General features: G+C 43.1%; 1 protein-coding gene across 1 annotated transcript; it reads left to right on the forward strand.

Annotated features, from left to right (window-relative positions):
- The first annotated feature begins 639 nt into the window (after positions 1 to 639).
- Positions 640 to 20,098, forward strand: ticam1 (TIR domain containing adaptor molecule 1). The gene is made up of 3 exons (XM_080212764.1): positions 640 to 828; positions 11,858 to 14,724; positions 15,002 to 20,098. Exon 2 carries the CDS (start codon positions 12,061 to 12,063, stop codon positions 14,188 to 14,190), a length of 2,130 nt encoding a protein of 709 aa, XP_080068890.1. The 5' UTR covers positions 640 to 828; positions 11,858 to 12,060; the 3' UTR covers positions 14,191 to 14,724; positions 15,002 to 20,098.
- Positions 20,099 to 22,994: the final 2,896 nt, after the last annotated feature.

Here is a 22,994-nt window from a genome sequence, read left to right on the forward strand (position 1 = left end):
CTATCCCTGGCTGTGTGCGTGTGTGTCTGTCTGTGTCTGTCACTGGTTCTCTGTGTGTGTGTCTGTCAGTAACTGGCTCTAAGTGTGTGTGTGTGTGTCTGACTCTGGCTCTATGTGTGTGTGTCTCTCTCTCTGTCCCTGGCTGTGTGTGTGTGTGTGTCTGCCTGTCACTGGCTGCGTGTGTGTGTGTCCGTCTGTTTATCGCTGGCTCTATCTGTCTGTCACTGGCTGTATGTGTCTGTCTGTCACTATGTGTTGTGTGTGTGTGTTTGTCAGTCACTGGCTGTGTGTCTATTTCTGTCACTGGCTCTATGTACCTGTGTGTGTGTCTGTCACTGACTATGTGTGTGTGTGTACGTCTCACTGATTCTATGTCTGTGTGTGCCTGTCTGTCACTGACTCTATGTATATATATGTGTGTGTGTGTGTCTGACTATCCCTGACTCTATGTGTGCGCCTGTCCCTAACTCTGTGTGTGTCTGGCCCTAGCCCAATGTGTATGACTGGCTGTGTTGTATCAGGTGCTACCTCCTATCTGCACCAGACAGCCACGCAGCAACTTTGTCGGTTTGTCATTGGTTGTTGTTTTTTTCTTTAACATTCATTCGTCAGCAAAGTGCGATTTTGAGAGAGGTTCCGGGTCGATGTTGACACCAGCGTTGCTCCTGATCCAAACTCAGCGAGAGGCAAGAGTTTGGAGGAGAGGGAGACAGAGTTCAGGGTGAGGATTTGTCTCTCCAGAATTGGGCTGGCTCCGTGTCTTTGGAGCGAGTTATTGGGTTTCGCTCCATTTCTGCACAGAAGAGGAAATCTTGCCGGGGTTAACAGGTAAAGCTCAACATTCGCTCACTGGGGCAGCCATGCAAAATCACTCATTTTAAAATGTTTTAAGAAGAGTTCAGAGAGTTGGGGAAGGTGGAATTACGAACAACTCCAAGCAAACACTGAAAACTTTTTCCAATTGGGAAAATAATCATCTCACAGTTATATAAGACCACAAGAAATAGGAGTGGGACCAAGGTATTCCGGCCCTTCTGGAGTCTGCACCACCACTCAATAAGACTATAGGTTCATAGCATATTGGATCAGACCAGATAAAATTAAAATGTCCTTGTAACTATTGTTGAATTGAGAAATGGACTTGAGAAACCAGAATAGTTTGGAAACCAGGGTGGAATTCTCAAAGTAAGATGTGACTGGGACAGAAAAATTAAATGGAGTCTTTATGGGAAAATTTAAACATGCCCCAAGGTAATGGTGGGAGCCAGTGGGTTTGTGGAATCTATGGAAAGTTTATTATTTTGTGTTATGGAGACAAACATCTAAAAGGAAAGGGAGAGAGGTGGATCACCCAAAGGTGAGAGATCAGTTTAAAAAAAAATTCCAGGTTAGACTGAGAACCAACATTGTCATTGAAAAAGGTCAGGGAGGGGCACTGAGTACAAACAAAGATCTCAGTGACATGACTTCTTTAATATCCAGGTGAGCTGTTACACCATCTTTTATCTGGAGTGAGTGACTGTGAAGTAAGAACAAGTTTGGTGAGTTGGCTCTTACAGACTGTGACACGGCCATATCTATGTGGGTTTTCTCTGGGTGCTCCGATTTCCTCCTGCACGTGGAGTTAGGTGGATTAGCCTCGGTAAATTGACCCTTAACGTCCAAAGACGTGTAGGGTGGTTTAGCCATAATGTATGATGGGTGGGGCTGGGACTGGGTAAGAGACTCTTATGGAGCATAGGCGCAGACTCAGTGGGCTGAATGGCCTGCCTCTGCAATGTAGGAATTCTGTGGTGTTATGGAAGCAACGGCAGGCAAAGCCTACCTGGCAGGGACTGGAAATGTGAAGTGATTTTACATGAGCGGTGAAACGAAGTTTGATAATGACTGCAGAGTTCAAACAGAGACGGTGCTCTATGTTTCGAGAGAGCTAGATTAAAATGAGGAGGGGAAGCAGTGAATCTGAGGTGGCTGATACAACAGCCCCTGATGTGAATGGCAAGAGGAACACATGGAGGAGAATGATGATGAGAAAGGGCAGAGCCAGTGAAGGAGGTCAGATTGACTGGAGAAGGAATTGTTAAAGTTCTGGGCAGAAAGAAAGGCACTGAAGTGAAAGCATCAGCATGGATTGGATAAAGGCGGATGAAACTAAGATCAGAACAACTCATTCCAGGCTGGAAAGGGTAAGGTTTGGCAGAGTTCCTGAAAACCTGGCAAAGGGTAAGATGAGGGGAGAAAGAGAATTAGAGGGAAAGGGGAGAGCAATCAAAGATTGGAGTTTCCAGTTTTTGTTTCACACATTTGGCAGGCAACAACATCTAAAGGGGCCCTGTGCATAATCAAATCACTTGGGCATTCACAAAAAGTTAGAGCATTCATTACTTGTTACCACAGAGTAGTTCAGGTGAGTGGCATAGCTGGATTGTACTGGAAGCTGGATAAATACATGAGAGGGAAATAGAATGAGCTGATGGGGTAAGAGATGTGGAACATAAACTATGCCACAGACCAATTTTTTTTTATATATTTGTTCATGGGATGAAGGTGTTGCAGGCTGGGCCAGCATTTATTGCCCACTTCTGAGGGCATTTAAGAATCAACCATATTGTTGTGGGTCTGAAGTCACATGTAGACCAGACTGGGTAAGGACGACAGATTTCCTTCCCTAAAGTGCCAGATTGCTTTTTCCGACAATCGACAATGGTTTCCTGGTCATTAATAGTCCTCTGATTCCAGATTCTTATTGAATTCAAATTTCATCATCTGCGTGGTGGGATTTGAACCCGGGTCCCCAGAACATCATCCTGGGTCCCTGGATTATTAGACCCTCCACAATACCACTGCTTCACTGTCTCCTCTATTTGGCCCAAGTGGTTTCGTTCTGCACTGTAAACATTATGCAGAGACTGGAAGGTAGGGTTGTCTGGGATGCATTCCCAGACTGATGCATTCCTGGCCAAACTGATTTATTATTGGCCATGACCAATCCATGATCTCCGGTGCCCTGAATGGGCATGGTACCTGAAGGAGGTTATGATGGGGCAAGAGAGTGGATGAGATTATTTTTTTAGCCTACAGTAGCAGTCTCATTTTCACTTCAATCTTCTCACCAACTTCCCTGCTTATGCTGAGGTGTGGTCACGTTATGGTGGTTTTTCTTTGAGACCTTGCCTGAGTGGCTGTTTCATGTGTGGCTTTGGACAGCAATCACTGCACAGACTTGCAGTGATAAGGGGAAAGAACAGGAAAATGGGACTGGATGAGTGGTTCTTGCAGAGAGCTGACATGAACACAATGGGTCAAATGGCCTCCATGTGTGCAGGACTCATTCTATAAAGTGGCTAAGTAATCTATTTCATTAATGTTACCTGAGTTATAAATTTTTAACCAGGGAATTTCCTTCCTTGGCCTCAAATCCAGGAGCCCAACAGAAATGTGTGGCTGCAAATCTGTTACCTCTAGTGGAGCCTAGCCCCAGAATCTTCCCTTCTGACAATTAAAGTTTCTTATCCATGGCATTATCCCAAAGAATGTACGATATATGAGCTCTGTGACTTTAACGTTCGTTCTATAATGGGATTCCCAAATATGCAAACAGTATGTAAAGGACAGTCCGAATCAAGCCTGCTTTTGTCTAGACCAGCCTTCCTGTGTGTTAAGACACACGTCCCAACAAGAGATCAGCCATCAAAATTAGCTGATTTTTCTCCCTTTTGGGAACCCTGTTTTAACTTTGGCTGGGGATTGGTCAAATTAGTAAGTGGAATTAGAGTCTGGTAGGTCAAACATGGGCCTTCTGTTTTTGTGTAGCTCAGCTCTACGCAGGAGGTAGCGTAATCAATGTTGCTTTTCATTCTACTCCAAGGATAAACATTTAAAGTTATGATTTTTAAAAATCATTTTGTAAGACGTGTGCATTCCTGGCTAGGCCAGTATTTATTGCCTGTCCCTATCTGCCCTGCATTTCAGAGGACATTTGAGAGTCAACCCCATTGTTGTGGGTCTGGAGTCACATGTAAATGTAAGGATGGCAGATTTCCTTCCCTAAAGGAAAGAAAGGACATTGGTAAATTTTTACAACGGTTTCGAGGTCATCATTAGATTTTAATTCCAGACTTTTTATTGAATTCAAATTTTGCCCTCTGACATGGCTGGATTTGAACCCAGATCACCAGATCAATGTCTTGGGTCTCTGGTCCACTGACAGTACCACTGCACTGTTGCCTCCCCTAGCATGGACCTGAGCAGATATTTCCCTTTGTGCTGGAATTTAGAACCGGGGGCATAGTTTTCAGGTTAAGGGAGTGACCCGTTTAAGGTCAAGATGAGGAATTTCTTCTCTCGGGAAGTGTTGATTCTTCAGAATTCTGTAGAGGCCGAGTCGCTTTAATATATTTAAATCTGAGGCAGTCAGATTTTGGAACTATGGTGGAGTCGTGGGTTATGTGCAATGGGCAGGAAAGTGGAAATGAGGCTATGATCAGGTCAGCTATGATCTTGTTGAATGGCAGAGCAGGCTTGAGGTGTGAATGGCCTACTTCTGCCCCTATTTCTTTTATTCAGGTTAACGAGAATCCCTGTGTAGTGCAGGATATAATTGTATCCACCGCGTGTTAATTAGCATTCATTGCCACTGAATCTTGTTTCAGACCAGGCTACAGTTCTCTTGTTCCAACGTCTTGAATCATTCAACAGGTAACTCCGCACAAACGGGATCAAATGTGAAATCTTTGCTCCCGTGTGACTCAGTATCACACAGGGCAGTGCTGTTATTTGAGTCATTGTGGAGGTAGTTAAATAGCGTCACATAACTAATGTCAACAGTTAAAGATAGTGCCACCAGTTTGGCTTTTGCGATAACACCTCGTTACCATTCTCCAGCTAAAATCAAACACTGCCAGCCCAGGATTTTCAAACCAACTCATTTGTCAAGGCTGAGATAATGTTGCAGAAAAGAATTAGTAAATGAATTCCATGGTGAAGTTGGGAACATTCTTCACTGGAAGTAAAGCCAGTTTCTCTCTGGCTCCCTCTTCCCTCTCAGCCATATTAGAGAGAAACAAAAGAAGAACGAATGGGATCAACAGGTTCTTTCTCTCCCCAATCACTCGCCTTCCTCTCTCTGTTGTCTCTGTCTGCACTCTGTGCATGGCTTTTCTGCAAATCTCATTCTGTCTCTCCAAGTCGCCATCTTCTCCCAAACAATGTATCATAGAGTCATACAGCAGAGGAGGAGACCCTTCAGCCCATCGTGTGTGCGCGAACCATCATGCACCAATCTATTGTAATCCCATTTTCAAGCACTTGGTCCATAGCCTTATAAAAACATAAGAACGTAAGAAATAGGAGCAGGAGTAGGCCATCTAGCCCTTCGAGCCTGCCCCGCCATTCAGTAAGATCATGGCTGATCTGAAGTGGCTCAGTTCCACTTTCCCGCTTTCTCCCCATAACCCTTAATCCCCTTGCCTACCAAAAACCTATCCACCCATGTCTTAAATATATTTAGCGAGGCAGCCTCCACCACTTCAATGGGCAGAGAATTCCAGAGATTCACCACCCTTTGAGTGAAGAAGTTCCTCCTCAACTTGGTTCTAAACTGCCCCCCTTATCTTGAGGCTGTGTCCGCTAGTCCTGCTGTTCTTTCTGAGCGGGAAGAATCTCTCTACCTCTACCCTATCCATCCCCTTCATTACCTTATACGTCTCTGTAAGATCACCCCTCATAGCCAAAGTTATGTTTAAAATAGGGTTCCCAAATGGGAGAAAATCAGCTGATTTTGATGGCTGATCTTCGTTGGGACGCATGTCTTTACACACAGGAAGGCTGGTCTAGACAAAAGCAGGCTTGATTCGGACTGTCCTTTACATACTGTTTGCATATTTGGGAATCCCATTATAGAACGAACATTAAAGTCACAGAGCTTATATATCGTACATTCTTTGGGATAATGCCATGGATAAGAAACTTTAATTGTCAGAAGGGAAGATTCTGGGGCTAGGCTCCACTAGAGGTAACAGATTTGCAGCCACACATTTCTGTTGGGCTCCTGGATTTGAGGCCAAGGGGGGAAATTCCCTGGTTAAAAATTTATAACTCAGGTAACATTAATGAAATAGATTACTTAGTCACTTTATAGAATGAGTCCAGCACACATGGAGGTCATTTGACCCATTGTGTTCATATGCTATGGCATTTCAAGTACTTATCTGAATACTTAAATTTGTGAGGATTCCCCACCTCTATCACCCTTTCAGGCAGTGAGCTCCAGATTCCCACCACCCTCTGGGTAGAAAGAATCTCTCTTCAAATCTCATTTAAACCTCCTGCATTTTACCTTAAATCTATACCCCCTGGTTACTGACCCACTATTAAAGGTTTCCCAGTATCTTCAGTTTCTTCCTATCTCCTAAACTATGTATGTCATTCTTAATTTGGTACACCTCAATCAGGTCTCCTCCCGCAGCTTCTTTGCTCCAAAGAGGACAACCTCACTCTATCCAGTCTCTCTTGACAGCTGAAACACTCCAGCCCAGGCACCATCCTGGTGAATCTCCTCTGTACGCTCTCTAGTTCAATCACATCCTCCCTATAGTGTGGTGACCAGAACTGCACACAATACCCTAGCTGTAGCCTAATGAGCATTTTACACAGCTCCGTCATAACCTTCCTGCTCTTGTATTCTGTCTTGGTTAATAAATGCAAGTATTCAAAATGCCTTCTTAACCACCATATCTAAAAAAAATAACTGTTTTGGAGTGTCTTTTGTCTTAACCATTTCAAAAGCACTGTAGCCCGGTTTCTGGGTGCAGTTATCATGTAGCCTGGAAGTGGAGGGAGGAAATAGTGAGATACAAATTCTCACAAAGGAGATTCATTTTTGTCTATCCACATTTCAAAACTGAATGTCAACACTTTCTTGCCAATTGAGATTTGCTGCTGGTTATAATCTTGTAGCACTGAGGCTGGATTGTTCTTAGTATCTTGGCACAGCTGCAATTGGCATCATGAGGTTCCCCTTTCTAAATATATCACAGACAGAGCTTATGATGGGATTGAAGCCATGTTGTTGCTTTTTTTGATGATGTTTCTTTATTGGGCCTTAAACTTGAAATTTTGGGGGAAGTTGTCACTATCTAGATGTCTCTGAAGCTGTCTGGATGGTCACCCAATTTTACCTAATCAGGACTTGATTCTTATTGGTCTTCCTGTAAGTGTGGAGCCAGAATATTCCTTGGCATGATGGGCGTGGTGAATGTGACTGAATTGCTGTAGAGGCTGTGATAGGAGTGGTGTGAATGTCATTGTTATTTTATTGATTTCTCCTTTCATGGGATGTTGGGAGTCTCTGGCAAGGTTGCCCAACTCTAATTGCCCTAGAACCAAGTGGCTTGATAGAGTCATCCACATTGCTGTGGATCTGGAGTTACGTGTGAGCCAGTCCAGGTAAGGACAGCAGATTTCCTTTCCTAAAGGACATTAGTGAACCGGTTTGGTTTTTATGACAATTGGTAATAGTTTCTTGGTCACCATGAGGCTAGCTTTCAATTCCAGATTTTTTTTTATTCATTGATTTCAAATTCCATCGGATACGGTAGTGAGATTTAAACCTGTTCCCCCAGATTGCTATTTCAGTGATGTTACCACTACATCACCCTCTTCCCTGGTGTACAAGTACCACAAGTTGTAGGGATTTAGTGCCATAATCCCACTTAATGGCTAGTGTATTTAGAGGTACATTTTACTAGAGATATGCAGTGTATTAGATCTTTTTTATGGCGTGTAGGTGTCGCTGGCTGGCCAGCAGTTATTGCCCATCCCTAATTGCCCTCCCATTTTAGAGGGCATTTGAGACTCAACCACATTGATGTGGGTCTGGCTTCACGTGTAGGCCAGACCTGGGTAAGAACAGTAGATGTCCTTCCCTAAAGGACATTAGTGAACCAGATGGGTTTTTAACGACAGTGGTTTCATTGTTGTCATCACACTTTAATTCCAGATTTTTGTTGAAATCTGCCATGGTGGGATTTGAACCAGGATGCCCAGCGCGTTCTCTGGATTGCTAGCCCAGTGGTAACTCCACTGTGCCACTGCCTCCCCTCCTCGTAGATTGTTTCGAGGTGGATCTTGATTCTTCATTCCTCAACACAGTGAATTCCTGATCTCAAAACTTTTTTGTCAGGAACGTCAGAACAGGAGTGGGCCATTTAGTCCTTTGTACCTGTTCCATTGAACAATGAAATCATGGCTGATCTGCAAACTAACTCCATATACACACCTTAGTCAAATATCCTTTAGTAACTTTGAATAATATCAATATCATATTTAAAATGACCAGTTGACCCATATCAGCAGCTGTCCTTTCTAGAAGAGAATCACATGCAGAAGTGTGGCTCGAATTTTCAGACCACATCCTCTCGCCCTGGACCTGCTGATCAGTGGAAATAGTTGATCTCTGTCTGCTTTATCAATTCATCTTACTGTCCGGATATGTTCAAGAGACCAGAGATGCAAAGGCCCTGGTATTTTGCTATAGGGAGAGAAGGTTGGGGTGATTATTCTGGCATAGATATTAATGGAGATCTGGGAACAGCTCAAATCTCTGTTTTCATCCAGAAATAATTGGCAATGCAGCGACAATGCATCTTTGATATTGAGTCGATAGCTTGGCTCAGTCAACCACACTCTTGCTTCTGAGTCAGAAGATTGTGGGTTTAAACTATATTTGAGTATATAATCTGGAATAGGCTTATCAAGCATTTTTGCACAAGGGGCCACATTTCAATTTTTTTCACACTCATGGGACAGATGAGCAAATTTCAAAATGATGTTTTGGTGCAACATTGAACAGAATTTCAATAAAATGTTGAGGTACGAAGAAAAGAAACAACTTTGAGTGAACCTTAAGCAATAAATTTAAAATAATGGGTAATTAATGAGGATGACCACTCGAGTGTGAGCGGATCAAATTGTGTAATTCCAACTCACTCACCGGGTACTTGTACACGCACCCTCAAACACCCCAGTGTGAGCAATGTTGGTATGTGGCAATGAGGGTGAGTGCAACAAACTCTGAGACTGGGACTGAGCCAGATTCACTCTCTCTCTCTCTCTCTCTCTCTCTCTCTCTCTCTCTCGTGCACATGTGCCCCCTCACTCACATGCTCTCACACACACAGTAGCCAGTTCCTGCCCCCTGACCACTAACCAGTCTCTTCTCTCCATCCCCTATAACCAGCAGCAGCACCCCACTCCACCAGTCAGTCTCTTCCCCAGACTCGGTGCTTGCTCATTTTCTCCCTTTCCCATCCTCCTTGCAGGCACTCCAGACCTGCCCGTTGCCCCCTCCCTGCACTCGGCCGCTGTCTCAACTCTTTCCCCCACCCTGAAAACCTCCCTCCCCAGCTGACTGATGGCTGATGTCACAGCATATTTTCTGTCCTTGGGCTAAAGAAAACTGTTCCTCCAATTGCAGACTTGTTCTCACTCATATTCACTGCTGATTGGCTCACTAGTGACCTAGCAACAGCAAACGCAATAAGGAAACAACCTGTGATTGGAGGAACAGTTCTTTGAGGCATCTTCAAATTCATCTACGTTTTGGAACAGGGGCCAGGGCTGAATGGAAAGGCTCAGTGGGCTGGGTAGAGACCCACAGGCCTTGTGTTGGTCAAGCATAATCTAGACTGATAGTTGGTGCGATACTGAGGGAATACTGCATTGTTGGAAGTGTCAACTTGAAGTCAAGTCAAATCAAATCAACTCGGTTGTAAAAGATTTCAGTGCACTATAGATGGAAGTTCTCTCAGAACCCTAATATTCTTCAAATGTCACTTCAGTTTAAAAAAAAAGGTTTAAAACAAAAAGCATTCTTTTTCAGAATTGCCCTAGGAAATAACAAACCACTTAGTCTTCAAACTTCCCAACACAAGGAGCAATACAACTCATTGATCTCAGGCTGTGTTTACTTACAATGAAGAGACCTGTGTGCAAATGGAGCACATCATCTTGAATATAACTTGATTTTTGGCTGCAGAATAATGTAATGGTCCAAGTGCTTTTTGTTAAGCAGGGTAGAGGGGGGAGGGGGGGAGCTGTATTTAAATGCGTTGATAGTCCCTTTAAAAACTAAATTTCTTTGGAAGGTGATCTCTTGTAAAAAGCAACTTGCTTCCAGTAACTGATCATATGATCAAGTTGTCTCGGAGATGAATAGTGATAGAACAAAGAGTAAATAAGCAATTAATTACAGGGGGGAGTAGATTCCTGTGTCTGGTTATATTTTCAAGCAGTATGGTATAGAAAAAGCTGGCTGCAGGAGACATCTCCAAACAGAATTCAGTTAAAATTTGGTCTGTTGGCTAAAAGGATTTAAATCCTTGATAACTGAACTCTAGCAACAGGGAGTTGGATTTCTGGAATAGACAAGGTGAGAAGAAAGAGAGTGAGTTCTGTGTTGACCTGCGAGTCTACGGCTGTGGGACCAGTTGGAGGAGATTTGAAGGGGCAACCTTGCCAAAAGTAATGTAAGACTCAAGAAATATCAACTGTTACATGAATCTTTGAAACAGTACTCAGAACAATTTGTGATAAGTTACTGACTTGAGCTTTTTTGGTGTGCAAGTCAAAATAGATGTGGAAGGAAATTTAAGCCAATTCGGGTTTAGAGTACAATTTAGTTAGTTCATGGTACTTTGAATATCTTTACTGTAACTGACTATTTATGATAGCAACGTGATTAGTTCTTTGATTTTTGTGTAGTAAAATAATTTTGTTTTAAATAGTGAATGTTGTGACTTCATTCTTTTAGTAATTATCTGGGTTTTTGGATTTCCAAAACAAAAATTTTACTGTTCTCTACTGAGATTATAACAATAATACATTTACATAAGATCACACCCCATGCTTGTAAAATAGTCCAGCATCTGACAATTAGTGAGCAATGCCACTAGTCCTAAAATAAGTTAAATACTATCAAATGTTATTTAACTGGGAGATAATACTTCATGAATTTGCAGTGCAATGAAAGGGACCATTAAAATATGCTTGTGCTGGTTTCTGTTGAATAGAGCAAAATTGCCCTTGGTGCCATGAATACTGATGTGGCCCATTGGATATAGACATGATCCAACCTCAGGGGAGGTGTTGGTCTAGGTGTATTATCACTTGACTATTAATCCAGAAACTCAATTAAGGTTCTAGGGACCTGGGTTCGAATCCTGCCAAAGCAGATGGTGCAATTTGAATTCAGTAAAAACTATCCGGAATTAAGTATCTACCGTGACTATGGTTGATTGTTGGAAAAACCCATCTGGTTCACTGATGTCCTTTAGGGAAAGAAATCTGTCATCCTTACCTGGTCTGGCCTACATGTGTCTCCAGAACCACAGCAATGTGGTTGAATCTCAACTGCCCTTCAATGGCAACTAGGGATGGACAATAAATGCTGACCAGCCAGTGATGCCCATGTCCCATGAATGAATTAAAAAAAAGCCTCCAGAGACTAAAGTCCTGAATTTGAACACTACGTTGCATTGAGTTAGCTGGTTTCAACCATAGTGGCATTAGGCTACTACAGTTGAATGTATGAAGATGGATATCCTCCTCCTGATTATTAATCATTGGACATGATATGAAGAGAAGATAGCTCTATACTCTGATGTCTTCTATGGGTAGTTAGCCTAATGACACTCTCAATTTAAGTTTACATATGAAGAATGGCTACCTGAGCATGAAACCAGACTTCAGTATAAACAAACCGCATTAAATAAAAGAAGAAAGAGAATAGCATACAGAACTAGTCCTGAAAATGTTGTTGCCAAGAAAAGTAACTTTTGTATTCTCTTTTCTTTTTCAGATTGAACTGACGGAACCCAGCAATGTATCTCAGTTGACCTGAGCATTACAAGATGCAAATAGGGTTACAGAATTCCCTTCCAGTACAACATGCCCAACTCCCATTGCCAGATCAGCCTGAATGGAACTGGTAGCAATGTTGAAACACAGGCTGGTCCCTTTTGGTTCCATTAATCTAACTCCGTTTTGACACTAGGCACAATTATGGCAGAAGATTGCGATCACATTCCATCTCTTGATGATTTGTTTGACATTTTGTCTGGAGTCACAGAGCAAAGACTGTTCAGCCTGTGGTATAAGTTCAATCCTGACAGCCCGAGAGCTTCAAAGGTTCACCGACTCCTGTACAGTATTATATCATTCTTCTTGGAAAAGAAAAACGAGGCTGAGAGAGCAGCCAGATCTGTGTTAAACGAGATGCCGGAAAGTAGATCCGCCCGGTACATTTTGAACAAAGTTGTAGGCTCAGGAGGTGGTGCGGAGGGAGAAGGGGAACGACTTGAGATGTCAAGTGAAGAGTTTGCTGTGCAAGATGGTAGTGTTCTCACAGACTTGGCTTTGATGCTGTCAGTGCTTGTTGAAGAAAATCTGTGCCAACTCTCCATGAGGAACCGAGTCTGCAAAGCTGCCATCAAAGCACTCAAGTCCAACAATCAAAAGCATAGTTTAGATCTTCAGGAACGTATTGAAGAATTTAGGGTGTTGTGTGGTCCTCTGGATTTTCAAGAGGAGGTGAACGATGAAGTATCATCTCTGAAGTCAATTGAAGAACCAAGTCTGAGTACGAGATCAACTGCTGCATACAGGACCAATCTGAATCAAATTCCGACTGACTCATGCAACACTTCAGAAATTACTGTACCCAGCCATTTTGAAATTAGTGCATCTCCTACTGCGTCATTTGTTTCCAATTCGTGTAGAGACAATTTAAATTCCTCAACAGCAAACACTGAAGAGAACACAGTTAACCCTGTCAGTTCTGCCAATGTAGCTTTGAATGATTCTAACAATGTATTGAATCTACCCTCTGACGAGAATGTGGGAGGGGAGAGGGTGACCCACAGCATTGGGGCTCGGTGTGGAAAACAGGACAAGGTCCTCTCAGCTTGTTCAACTGGAGGCCCATCAGGAACTGTCGATGACGTGAGACCAACCGAGTGCACTGGAAAAACAAGTAGCAGCCAGGTAGTTACTTCAAAGTCAAACATGTCAGGGGTCCAGGAGACAGGGAATGTCGAACATACCAATTCCCTTTCACACAATCCTTCAGATGGAGTTAAGAAGCTATCAATGGGTGACCAGTCGCTCTCTTCTGAAACCATGTCTGCTAAGGCAGTGGACGAGAGCTTTGAGGACAAATTTTTCCACTTTGTGATCTTGCATGCCCCAGAGGATGTGGAAATTGCAGAAAGTGTGCAAGATAGACTGGAATTGTTAGTGAAAATGGAGGGTGCAACGTATTTTGAGGAATTCTCTCTCCCAGGACGATCACCAATAAAGTGCATTGAAGATGCAGTTAGCAATTCTGCCTTCACAATCCTCCTCCTCACAAACAATTTTAAGAGTCGCTGGGAAGAGTACAAGACCAATATAGTCCTGATAAATTCAATCAATAATGAATACAAATATAACTCAGTCATTCCACTACTACCGCAGAAGAGTCGGATGCCTAAAGAGGATATCCCCTTTGCACTGCGTGCTATCAACATTCTCGATGAGAATTCCAAACATTTTGAAAGACATGTTAGAAAGACGTTTACTTGGGGAGTACTTGAGAAGCATAAGAAAATTTGGCTTGAGGAGCAAAGGCAAAAGCAGATTCAAGAAAAGGAATGTGAAGCCCGAAGAGAGATTCAAAATACACTGAAAACTGTATCAGCTCAAATGAACTATATGCAATTATACAGTCAACTAGCCCAAATGCGACAACTCTACCCATTGTCACATCCACCCTGTCCAGGAGCTGCTCCAGTTAATGGACATACACAGCCTGTGCTTAACCCCCTGCTGCACCCTGGCCTCCCTGCATCTCCACTTGGCTTTAATCCTCTTTTACAATCAATATTACTGAACCAGCCAAATGTTAGCTCACAACCTGCCTTGTATCCATTTATGCAACCATTTCAGGTCATTAATCCTGGCAATAGCCAGGGAGGTCAAGGTGTAACTCTCAGTAGTCCTAATCAGCAGCAAAGCCAAGGCACCAACATAATCCAGATTCAGCATGCCAGGAATATACAGATAGGGGACTCCAATCAAATGACAATAACAGATTCCATTGAAAGCAGCGAAAGCACAGATGACGAAGAGGAGGGAGTTAGTGAACTCAATTAGATAGTTATTAATAGTTATTTTTGATCGGTGGAGGTATCAAAGACCAGTAGAATTGCAAATGCTGGTAAAACTACGATTTGAAAATGAAAACAAATTTTTAGTATTTTTTTGTATTAATGGCTGTACAGAAATGCTCTGATTTCATAGAATCCCTACAGTGCAGAAAGAGGCTATTTGGCCCATCGAGCCTGCACCGACAACAATCCCACCCACACCCTATCCCCATAACCCCATGTATTTACCCTGCTAGATCCCCTTGAAACTAAGAGGCAATTTAGCATGGCCAATCAACCTAACCCTTTGGACTGTGGGAGGAAACGAGAGCACCTGGACGAAACCCACACAGACACAGGGAAAACGTACAAATTCCACACTGACAGAAACCTGAGGCCAGAATTGAACCTGGGTTCCTGGCCCTGCGAGGCAGCAGTGCTAACCATTGTGCCCCCTGAATGGCAAGGTTTTATTTCATGTACTTTGTCACACTGGGATCCTGCTAAATACGTAATCTGAGCTCCGTTCTCTGACTGCAAGGCTTTAACACAGTAAAAAGTCTGACAACACCAGGTTTTAGTCCAACCTATTTATTTGATAATATACTCGCAAGCTTTCGGGTTAGCCCCTTCGTCAGGTGAATGGAGAGTTCTGGCCTCAGACAGAGCATATAAAGCACAGACAGTTTAGACGAAGGGGCTAACCCGAAAGCTAGTGAGTATATTATCAAATAAATAGGTTGGACTAAAACCTGGTGTTGTCAGACTTTTTACTGTGTTTACGCCAGTCCGACGCTGGCATACCCACATCATGCAAGGCTTTAGACAGGGAAGCTGCAACTGACTTCTGCAACTCTGAGCTGATAGTTAACCCCATGTACATTCCATCTCCTGATTACTGTCCAGTGGCTCTGTGCCTAACGGACATAAAATCTCTACAGTGCAGAAAGAGGCCCTTCGGCCCATCGAGTCTGCACCAAGCACAATACCACCCAGGCCCTACCTACATATTGTACCCACTAATCCCTCTAACCTCTGCTACCTTGGACACTAAGGGGCAATTTCTTAGCATAGCCAGTCAACCTGACCCGCACAGCTTTGGACTGTGGGAGGAAACTGGAGGAAACCCACGCAGACACGAGGAGAATGTGCAGACTCCACATAGACAGTGACCCGAGCCGAGAATTAAACCCAGGACCCTGGACCTGTGAAGCAGTAGTGCTAACCCACTGTGATACCGTGCCGCCCACAATCCCACCCAGCCCTTATCCCCGTTAGTTCACTCTGCTAGTCCCCCTGACACTAAAAGACATTGTAAAAGATCTCATAACACCAGGTTAAAGTCCAACAGGTTTATTTGGTAGCACAAGCTTTTGGAGCACTGCCCCACAGTAAGAGGTCTCACAACATGGTGTTGTGAGACCTCTTATTGTGCCTAACCCAGTCCAACACCGGCATCTCCACATCATGGCCAATCAATCTAACCCACACATCTTTGGACTGTGGGAGGAAATCGGAGCACCCGGCAGAAACCCACACAGTCATGGGGAGAGCGTGTGAACTCCACACAGACAGTCACCTAAGATTAGAATTGAACCTAAGTCTGACGCTGTGAGGCAGCAGTGCTAACCCCTGTGCCACCCTGATTAGATTAGATTTGATTTGATTAGACAATGCAGTGCTATTTCCTCAGGTCCTCTGCCATAGAGGCAGTCATTGTTGAAACAGATTGGTCAATTGATCTTAGAGCGGAAGGGGACAAACTCACCATTTCCAGAGCTGTGTCGGTGCAGGTTTGAATGTGATTTAATGCTGTGTGGAAGCAATGACAAGTGGGTGCCTCAATGGAAAAATGGACAAATTACATAAGAACCAGTGATGACGTGAGGGAAAACACAGTGACCAGTTAAGATCCGGATTGCAGTGGCTGAGATTGTGATGGAGGAATGGTCAATCATGCATTTCAAAATAAAATAAGATAGTAATCTGAAGAGAGAGGATTTGCAGGGACGTGGGCCTAGCTGATTTGCTCTTGCAGAGAGCCAGCACAGATCCGACAGCCCAAATGACCTCCTTCTTTACTATAACCATTCCATTCTAATTTTACAATTGGTTTGTGTCTTTACATGCCTGTTTGTGAACAGAAGTCCTCACTCATCTGGTGAAGGAGCTTGAGACTCCGAAAGTTAGTGTCGCCAAATAAACCTGTTGGACTTTAACCTGGTGTTGTGAGACTTCTTATTAAGTATCTGTAGAGAGAGAGGAAAAAAAAGTTAACATTTTGAGTATGTATGACTGCTCCAGAGTTAAAGAGGGGAGAAATGTGATGGATTATATACTGAATAAGAGAGGGTGGAATAGATGGAGTAGAGTCGAGAGTCAGTGGTGCTAGCTGCTTGGAGAAATTGCAACAAAGTCACAAGACACAGGAAATGTTAATGACAGGAGAAGGTGCTAATAGTCAGTTAAAGATATTAGAATGTGTTAATTGGAGAGTAAAAGTCAATGCTCAGTGAAGGCAAAACTTAAGAACAAATGACAGCCCATTGGGGAAGGGTTTCGGATATTATAAAAGAGTCATGATGCAGGAGTTGTTGAACTCAATGAGTTGGGTTGACACAGTGGCACTGACGCCTTACAGCACCAGGGACCCACGTTCAATTCCAGCCTTAAGTGACTGTGTGGAGTTTGCACATTCCCCCCCCCATGTCTGTGTAGGTTTCCTCTGGGTGCTGGGCTTCTTCCCACAGTCCAATGATGCCCGGGTTAGGTGGATTGTTCATGCTAAATTACCCGTTAGTCTCGGGGATTAGCAGGGTAAATACGTGAGGTTACGGGGATGGGATTGTTTACGGTGAAGGTTTGGTGGGCCGAATGGCCTCCTTCTGCACTGTAGGGATTCTGTGATTCTACTCTATAATTCTATGAATCCTGAGAGCTGTAACGTGCCTATATTGCGGCCTTGAAGTTGTGTTGTGAGACAGTTGTTGTGAGCATTTGACCAATGGCTTGACACCACTGCTAAAATAGTGGTGAGAGGAATTTGGATGAATGGCCTTCACAGTATCAGCACTGACCCAATGTGTTTTTGAAAGTTTTTTTTTTAAAAGCAAAGCAACTGGAAACACATGCCATTTTGATCAGGATCAGAAATGTTTCAAGTGGAGTTTGACCTAAAGTTGTGTCTAAAATATTAATTTTTCCCTCTTTGCAACTGATTTCTGGCATTTTTTGTTGAAATGTTTTTAAAATTTAGCGTAGTCAGATCTTGTATTCCACTTGTCTCATGACTAGATACAGTCCAATAGCTGTAAAAAGGATCCAATTTCACAACAAATAAAAATAATTCCATACATGCTATAAATGTGGCTGCATTCGTTGACTATTGTTCAAATTTTAGACTCAACAAGTGATAAATGTTAACTGGAAAGTGTTTTTTTTGGCTTCAGCCTCCATTTTTCTGATACTCTTACAAATCAAGCTCTCTTGTATTATACTATTTGCACTGTTTATTTAATCCATGTCATTTTCAAATCCTTTTCGGATTCAGTAACTTAATGATGTTATCGATGTTTACTGTGGAGCCCTTGCAACAAAAGTGAATCCTGTCTTTGAGTGTTGATCTCAAATTAATCCCTGCCCACAGCTGTACTGCGACTTTGGGCCTGCCATCCATTGACTTAAAGGAGCCATGCCACTGAAATTGCACACCTGCTGCACCTGATAAAGTGTAGAAGTGAATGCTGTGGAATTCCGCTACTGGCTTTCAATGTTGTTGCCTTTTAAAAAGTAAAATTCTGCAAGACAAGCTACTGATACATAATGGTGTTGCAACAGGAATGATCTGGGCAGCACAGAGGCACAGTGGTTAGCACTGCTGCCTCATAGCACCAGGGTTCAATTCTGGTCTTGGGTAACTATGTGGAGTTTGCACGTTCTCCCCGTGTCTGCATGGGTTTCTTCCAGGTGCTCTGGTTTCCTCCCAGTCCAAAGATGGGCAGGTTAGGTTGATTGGCTGTGCTAAATCGACCCTTGGTGTCAGAGGGATTAGCAGGATAAATGTATTGGGATAGGGCCTGGGTGGGATTGTCACTGGTGCAGGTTTCAAAGAGCCAAATGGCGGCCTCCTGCACTGTGGGGATTCCGTGATCTCTTGAATCCAGCATGAAAGCTCAATCAGAGGATAAAGAAATTAACAAAGGAAAGTACAGCACAAGAACAGACCCTTCCACCCTCCAAACCTGTGCTGATCATGATGCCCTAATTTATCTTTGAAAAAATACCTTTAACCATTACTTGGTCTGTATGTGAGTGAAACCCTAATGTAAAAGTCCCAAATGGGAATCTTCATCTAAATTTAAAGATATGGGGGAAAGGCAGGATCAGGATAAAGAATTTGATATTCATCCAAAATGACTGTCAGAGGAGGCTTGAAGAGCTGAATAGCCCACTCCTGCTATTTTTTTATGTTTAATCCCTACTCTGCAGCCAGTTTGCTGTTAAAGACTGGATTCATTGTCTATTTGCTGCTGGTAGGAATAATTTTACAGGTGAACAACTTGACAGTGCCAATTAAAAATTTGCAAGTAAAGTAAAACATCTTCAATGATTAAAATATTGAAACAAACTTTCATTTTATTTGGGAAATCTTCAATTGTTTATTTTACTGGGGGTTGTGTTGTATGTTCTCTTTTATCTTACAATGTGAGGAATGCATTCCATGATAAGTGGTAAGATTAATTTACTAGATTACAAAGTAGATGTAGCTGCATAAAGTTACTCAGGTCATTGTATTTCATCCATCCAAAAAAAAAGACATGCGGTGTGCCTCTACCTCACAACTCACCCTTTCCCAACGACTGAGTTATGAGGAAAGACTGGAATAACTGGTTAAGGGAGAAAATCTTTTTTATTCATTCATAGGATATGGCATTACCAGCACTTATTACCCAACCCTAGTTGCCTTTACTGAGTGGCTTGCTAGGTCATTTCAGAGGGCTGGTGAGCATCAACCTCATTGCTGTGGCTCTGGAGTCACATGTAGGCCAGACCAGGTGAGGATGGCAGATTTCCTTCCCTAAAGGACATTAGTGAACCAGATGGGTTTTTCCAACAATTGACAATGATTTCATGGTCATTGGTAAATTCTTAACCCCAGATATTTTTCATTGAATTCAAATTCTGCTATCTGCCTGTTTTTAAGATATCTGATCTCACCCAAAACAGCACTAAAGTCACTAACGTTGATTCAATGCCAGAAGTCAGTAAAGGGTGACAAAATGGGGCAGAATCTCGTCTCCCATTTGTTCACATCTCCTGCTGCAGCAGGCATGATGCAGGTGAGGACATTTTTGACTTTGATATTTCCTAACTGATAACCTGTTAGCATTGTCTGGGTTGCTGCATCAAGGATAGTATTTGTATGGGGCTGCTGGCATCCGTAAAACTCAAGTGCTGGCTGGAGCTGGTGTCTGCAGGATAGTCGGGGATAAAAATAGCAGAAGATGCTTTTATCTTTTCTATTGGATTAAGAGCAACTTGAAAGCAGCAAGGTGTCATCCAGGCCTCTCGTACAAATTTTCTTTACACTATTTGTAAAAATTGTATACCGAACCTCCAGCTTTTTTTTTGGAATATAAAGCATGCTTTGTCTATGTTTGAGCATTTTCACCAGTTCCATTTCAGTATATCTTATGGGTCCCCTTTATTCTACACTAATAATATCCTCAAAATTGCTAATGAATTTGTAAAACTGTTGACGTTGCTGATGGCACTTTGCTTTTCTAAGTACACTGTTATTACTCGCTTAATAGATTCCAGCAATTTCCCCTTGACTGTCAGGCTAATCAACTAGCCAGAAATTCTGTGTTCTCTCTCCCTCCTTTCTTAAATAGAGGTATTACATTTACTAATTTCCAGTCTGCTGAGACTGTTTCAGAATCTGGAAAATTTTGGAAAATCATAGCCAATGCATCCACTGTCGCTGCAATCTCTTGAGGTGATAGTGGATGCCTTGGTTATTTTCCAAACATTGCTGGATTCCGGGGAAGTGCCGGAAGATTGGAAAGCGGCTAATGTTACGCCATTGTTTAAGAAGAGTGCCAGGCAAAAGGCAGGGAATTATAGGTCGGTTAGTTTAACGTCTGTTGTAGGTAAAATGTTAGAATCCGTCATCAAGGAGGAAATAGCGAGGCATCTTGAGGGGAATTGCTTGATAGAGCAGACGCAGCACAGTTTCGTTAAGGGGAAGTCGTGTCTGACAAATTTATTGGAGTTCTATGAGGATGTGTCTAGGGCGGTGGATAGAGGAGAGCCGGTGGATGTGGTCTGTCTTGATTTTCAGAAGGCATTTGACAAGGTACCTTACAAGAGGTTATTGCAGAAGGTAAGGGGGCATGGAGTTGGGGGTAGGGTGTTAGCGTGGATAGAGGATTGGTTGTCAAATAGGCAGAGAGTGGGGGTTAATGGGTGCTATTCGGATTGGCGGTTGGTGACTAGTGGAGTGCCCCAGGGGTCGGTGCTGGGGCCTCAGCTATTTACCATCTATATAGATGATCTGGAGGAGGGAACCAAGTGTATGGTGTCGAAATTTGCTGATGACATCAAGATTGGTGGAACGGCAAATTGCGCGGAGGGTGTGGAGACTCTGCAGAAGGATCTAGATAGGCTGGGCGAATGGGCCAGGAAATGGCAAATGGAATTTAGTGTTGGCAAGTGCGAGGTGGTCCACTTTGGTAGGAATAATGGTAGGAAAGACTATTACGTGGCGAAAAACTGCAGCAGGCGACGGTGCAGAGGGACCTCGGGGTCCTTGTGCATGAGTCACAAAAACCCAGCCTGCAGGTGCAGCAGGTGGTCAGGAAGGCTAATGGGATGCTGGCCTTCATAGCGAGGGGGATTGAATATAAAAGTAGGGAGGTCTTGCTGCGGCTGTATAGGGCATTGGTGAGGCCACAGCTGGAGTATTGTGTGCAGTTTTGGTCGCCGTACTTACGCAAGGATATTTTGGCCTTGGAGGGAGTGCAGAGGAGGTTTACTAGGCTGATACCGGAGTTGAGGGGGTTGAGCTATGAGGAGAGGCTGAATAAACTAGGCTTGTACTCGTTAGAGTTTAGAAGAATGAGGGGAGATCTCATTGAGACATATAAGATGATGAATGGGTTGGGTAGGATAGAGGTGGAGAGACTCTTCCCGTTCAGAAAGGACAGTAGGACTAGGGGGCACAGCCTCAAGATAAAGGGGGGGTGGTTTAGAACGGAGTTGAGGAGGAACTTCTTCACTGAAAGGGTGGTGAATCTCTGGAATTCTCTGCCCGTTGGGGTGGTGGAGGCCTCCTCGCTAACTATTTTTAAGACGCGGGTTGATGGGTTTTTGATAAGCGAGGGGATTAAGGGTTATGGGGAGAGGGCGGGAATGTGGAACTGAGCCACGACAGATCAGCCATGATCTTATTGAATGGCGGGGCAGGCTCGAAGGGCTAGATGGCCTACTCCTGCTCCTATTTCTTATGTTCTTATTATGTTCTTCTTGAACCATTGTATGTAGGCCAACGAGTCCCCTGGAATTTTAGTCCCTTAAGTTTCTCTAATTAATTACCATAATTTTCTTTTTTTAGCACTGAGGATACCCTTTATTTCTGCTATACAACTTGTGTCTGTAAAATATTTGTTCAGGTTCTCTGCCATTTCCTCATTCCACATAATAATTGCCCTGCGTCTACCTCCTAAGGGATCAATGCTTACTTTAACTACGCTGCTCCTTTTTTACATACTTGTAAATGCTCTTACATTGTCTGTATATTCCTGGCTAATTTGCTTTCATTCTTTCTTTCCCCTTTTTTAAATCAATGGGTCTTTGCTAGTTCCTAAGACGTAGTGTTTTCTCAAACTTGCTCCTATTCTTGGCCTCTTCATTTAATCTAATACAATCCTTAACTTCCTGAATAAGCCAGGAATGGATCTTTGTTGCAGAGTTTTTGGTTTTCAGTAAGATGTATTATGTTGCAGATTTCCAATTGTTTCATTTAATGTTCTCCAATGTTAATTTACCGCTATACCTTTTGGTCTATTTACCCAGTAAAACGTAGCGAGCTCTCTCCTCGTGCCTATATAATTGGTTTTAAGTTTGTGATTGGAGTGTCAGTTTCAAAGTTAACATGGAACTCGATTATATCATGATCACTAGTTCCTAGCAAACCTTTACTAAAGATTACTAATTAACCATGCTTCATTATGTGATACCAAATCTAAAATAGCTTTATCTCTATGTGGTTCCACAATGTATTACACCAGGAAATTGCCATGAAAACATTCCACAAACTCATCTTCTGGACCACCCTTGACACTTTGGTCTGGTCTACATGAAGATTAAAGTTTCTCATAGTTATTACATTGCTTTTGTTACACACTCCAATAACTTCTTGTTTAGTGCTGTAACAGTATAACTAGTGTTAGGTGGCAGATAAACTACCCCCACCAATGCATATTCCTGATCTACACCCATTCTGATTCTATTTCATGATCTTCTGAGCCTATATCCTTCCTTGTTGATGGCCTAAGAACATAAGAAATAGGAGTAGGAGCAGGAGTAGGCCATCTAGCCCCTCGAGCCTGCCCCGCCATTCAATAAGATCATGGCTGATCTGTCGTGGCTCAGTTCCACAGTCCTGCCCTCTCCCCATAACCCTTAATCCCCTTGCCTATCAACCCGTGTCTTAAAAATATTGAGCGAGGCAGCCTCCACTTCAACAGGCAGAGAATTCCAGAGATTCACCACCCTTTGAGTGAAGAAGTTCCTCCTCAACTCCGTTCT

The sequence above is a fragment of the Carcharhinus amblyrhynchos genome, chromosome 26 (assembly GCF_965287045.1).
Source record: "Carcharhinus amblyrhynchos chromosome 26, sCarAmb.v2.hapA, whole genome shotgun sequence".
In the NCBI taxonomy this organism is placed as follows: domain Eukaryota; kingdom Metazoa; phylum Chordata; class Chondrichthyes; order Carcharhiniformes; family Carcharhinidae; genus Carcharhinus; species Carcharhinus amblyrhynchos.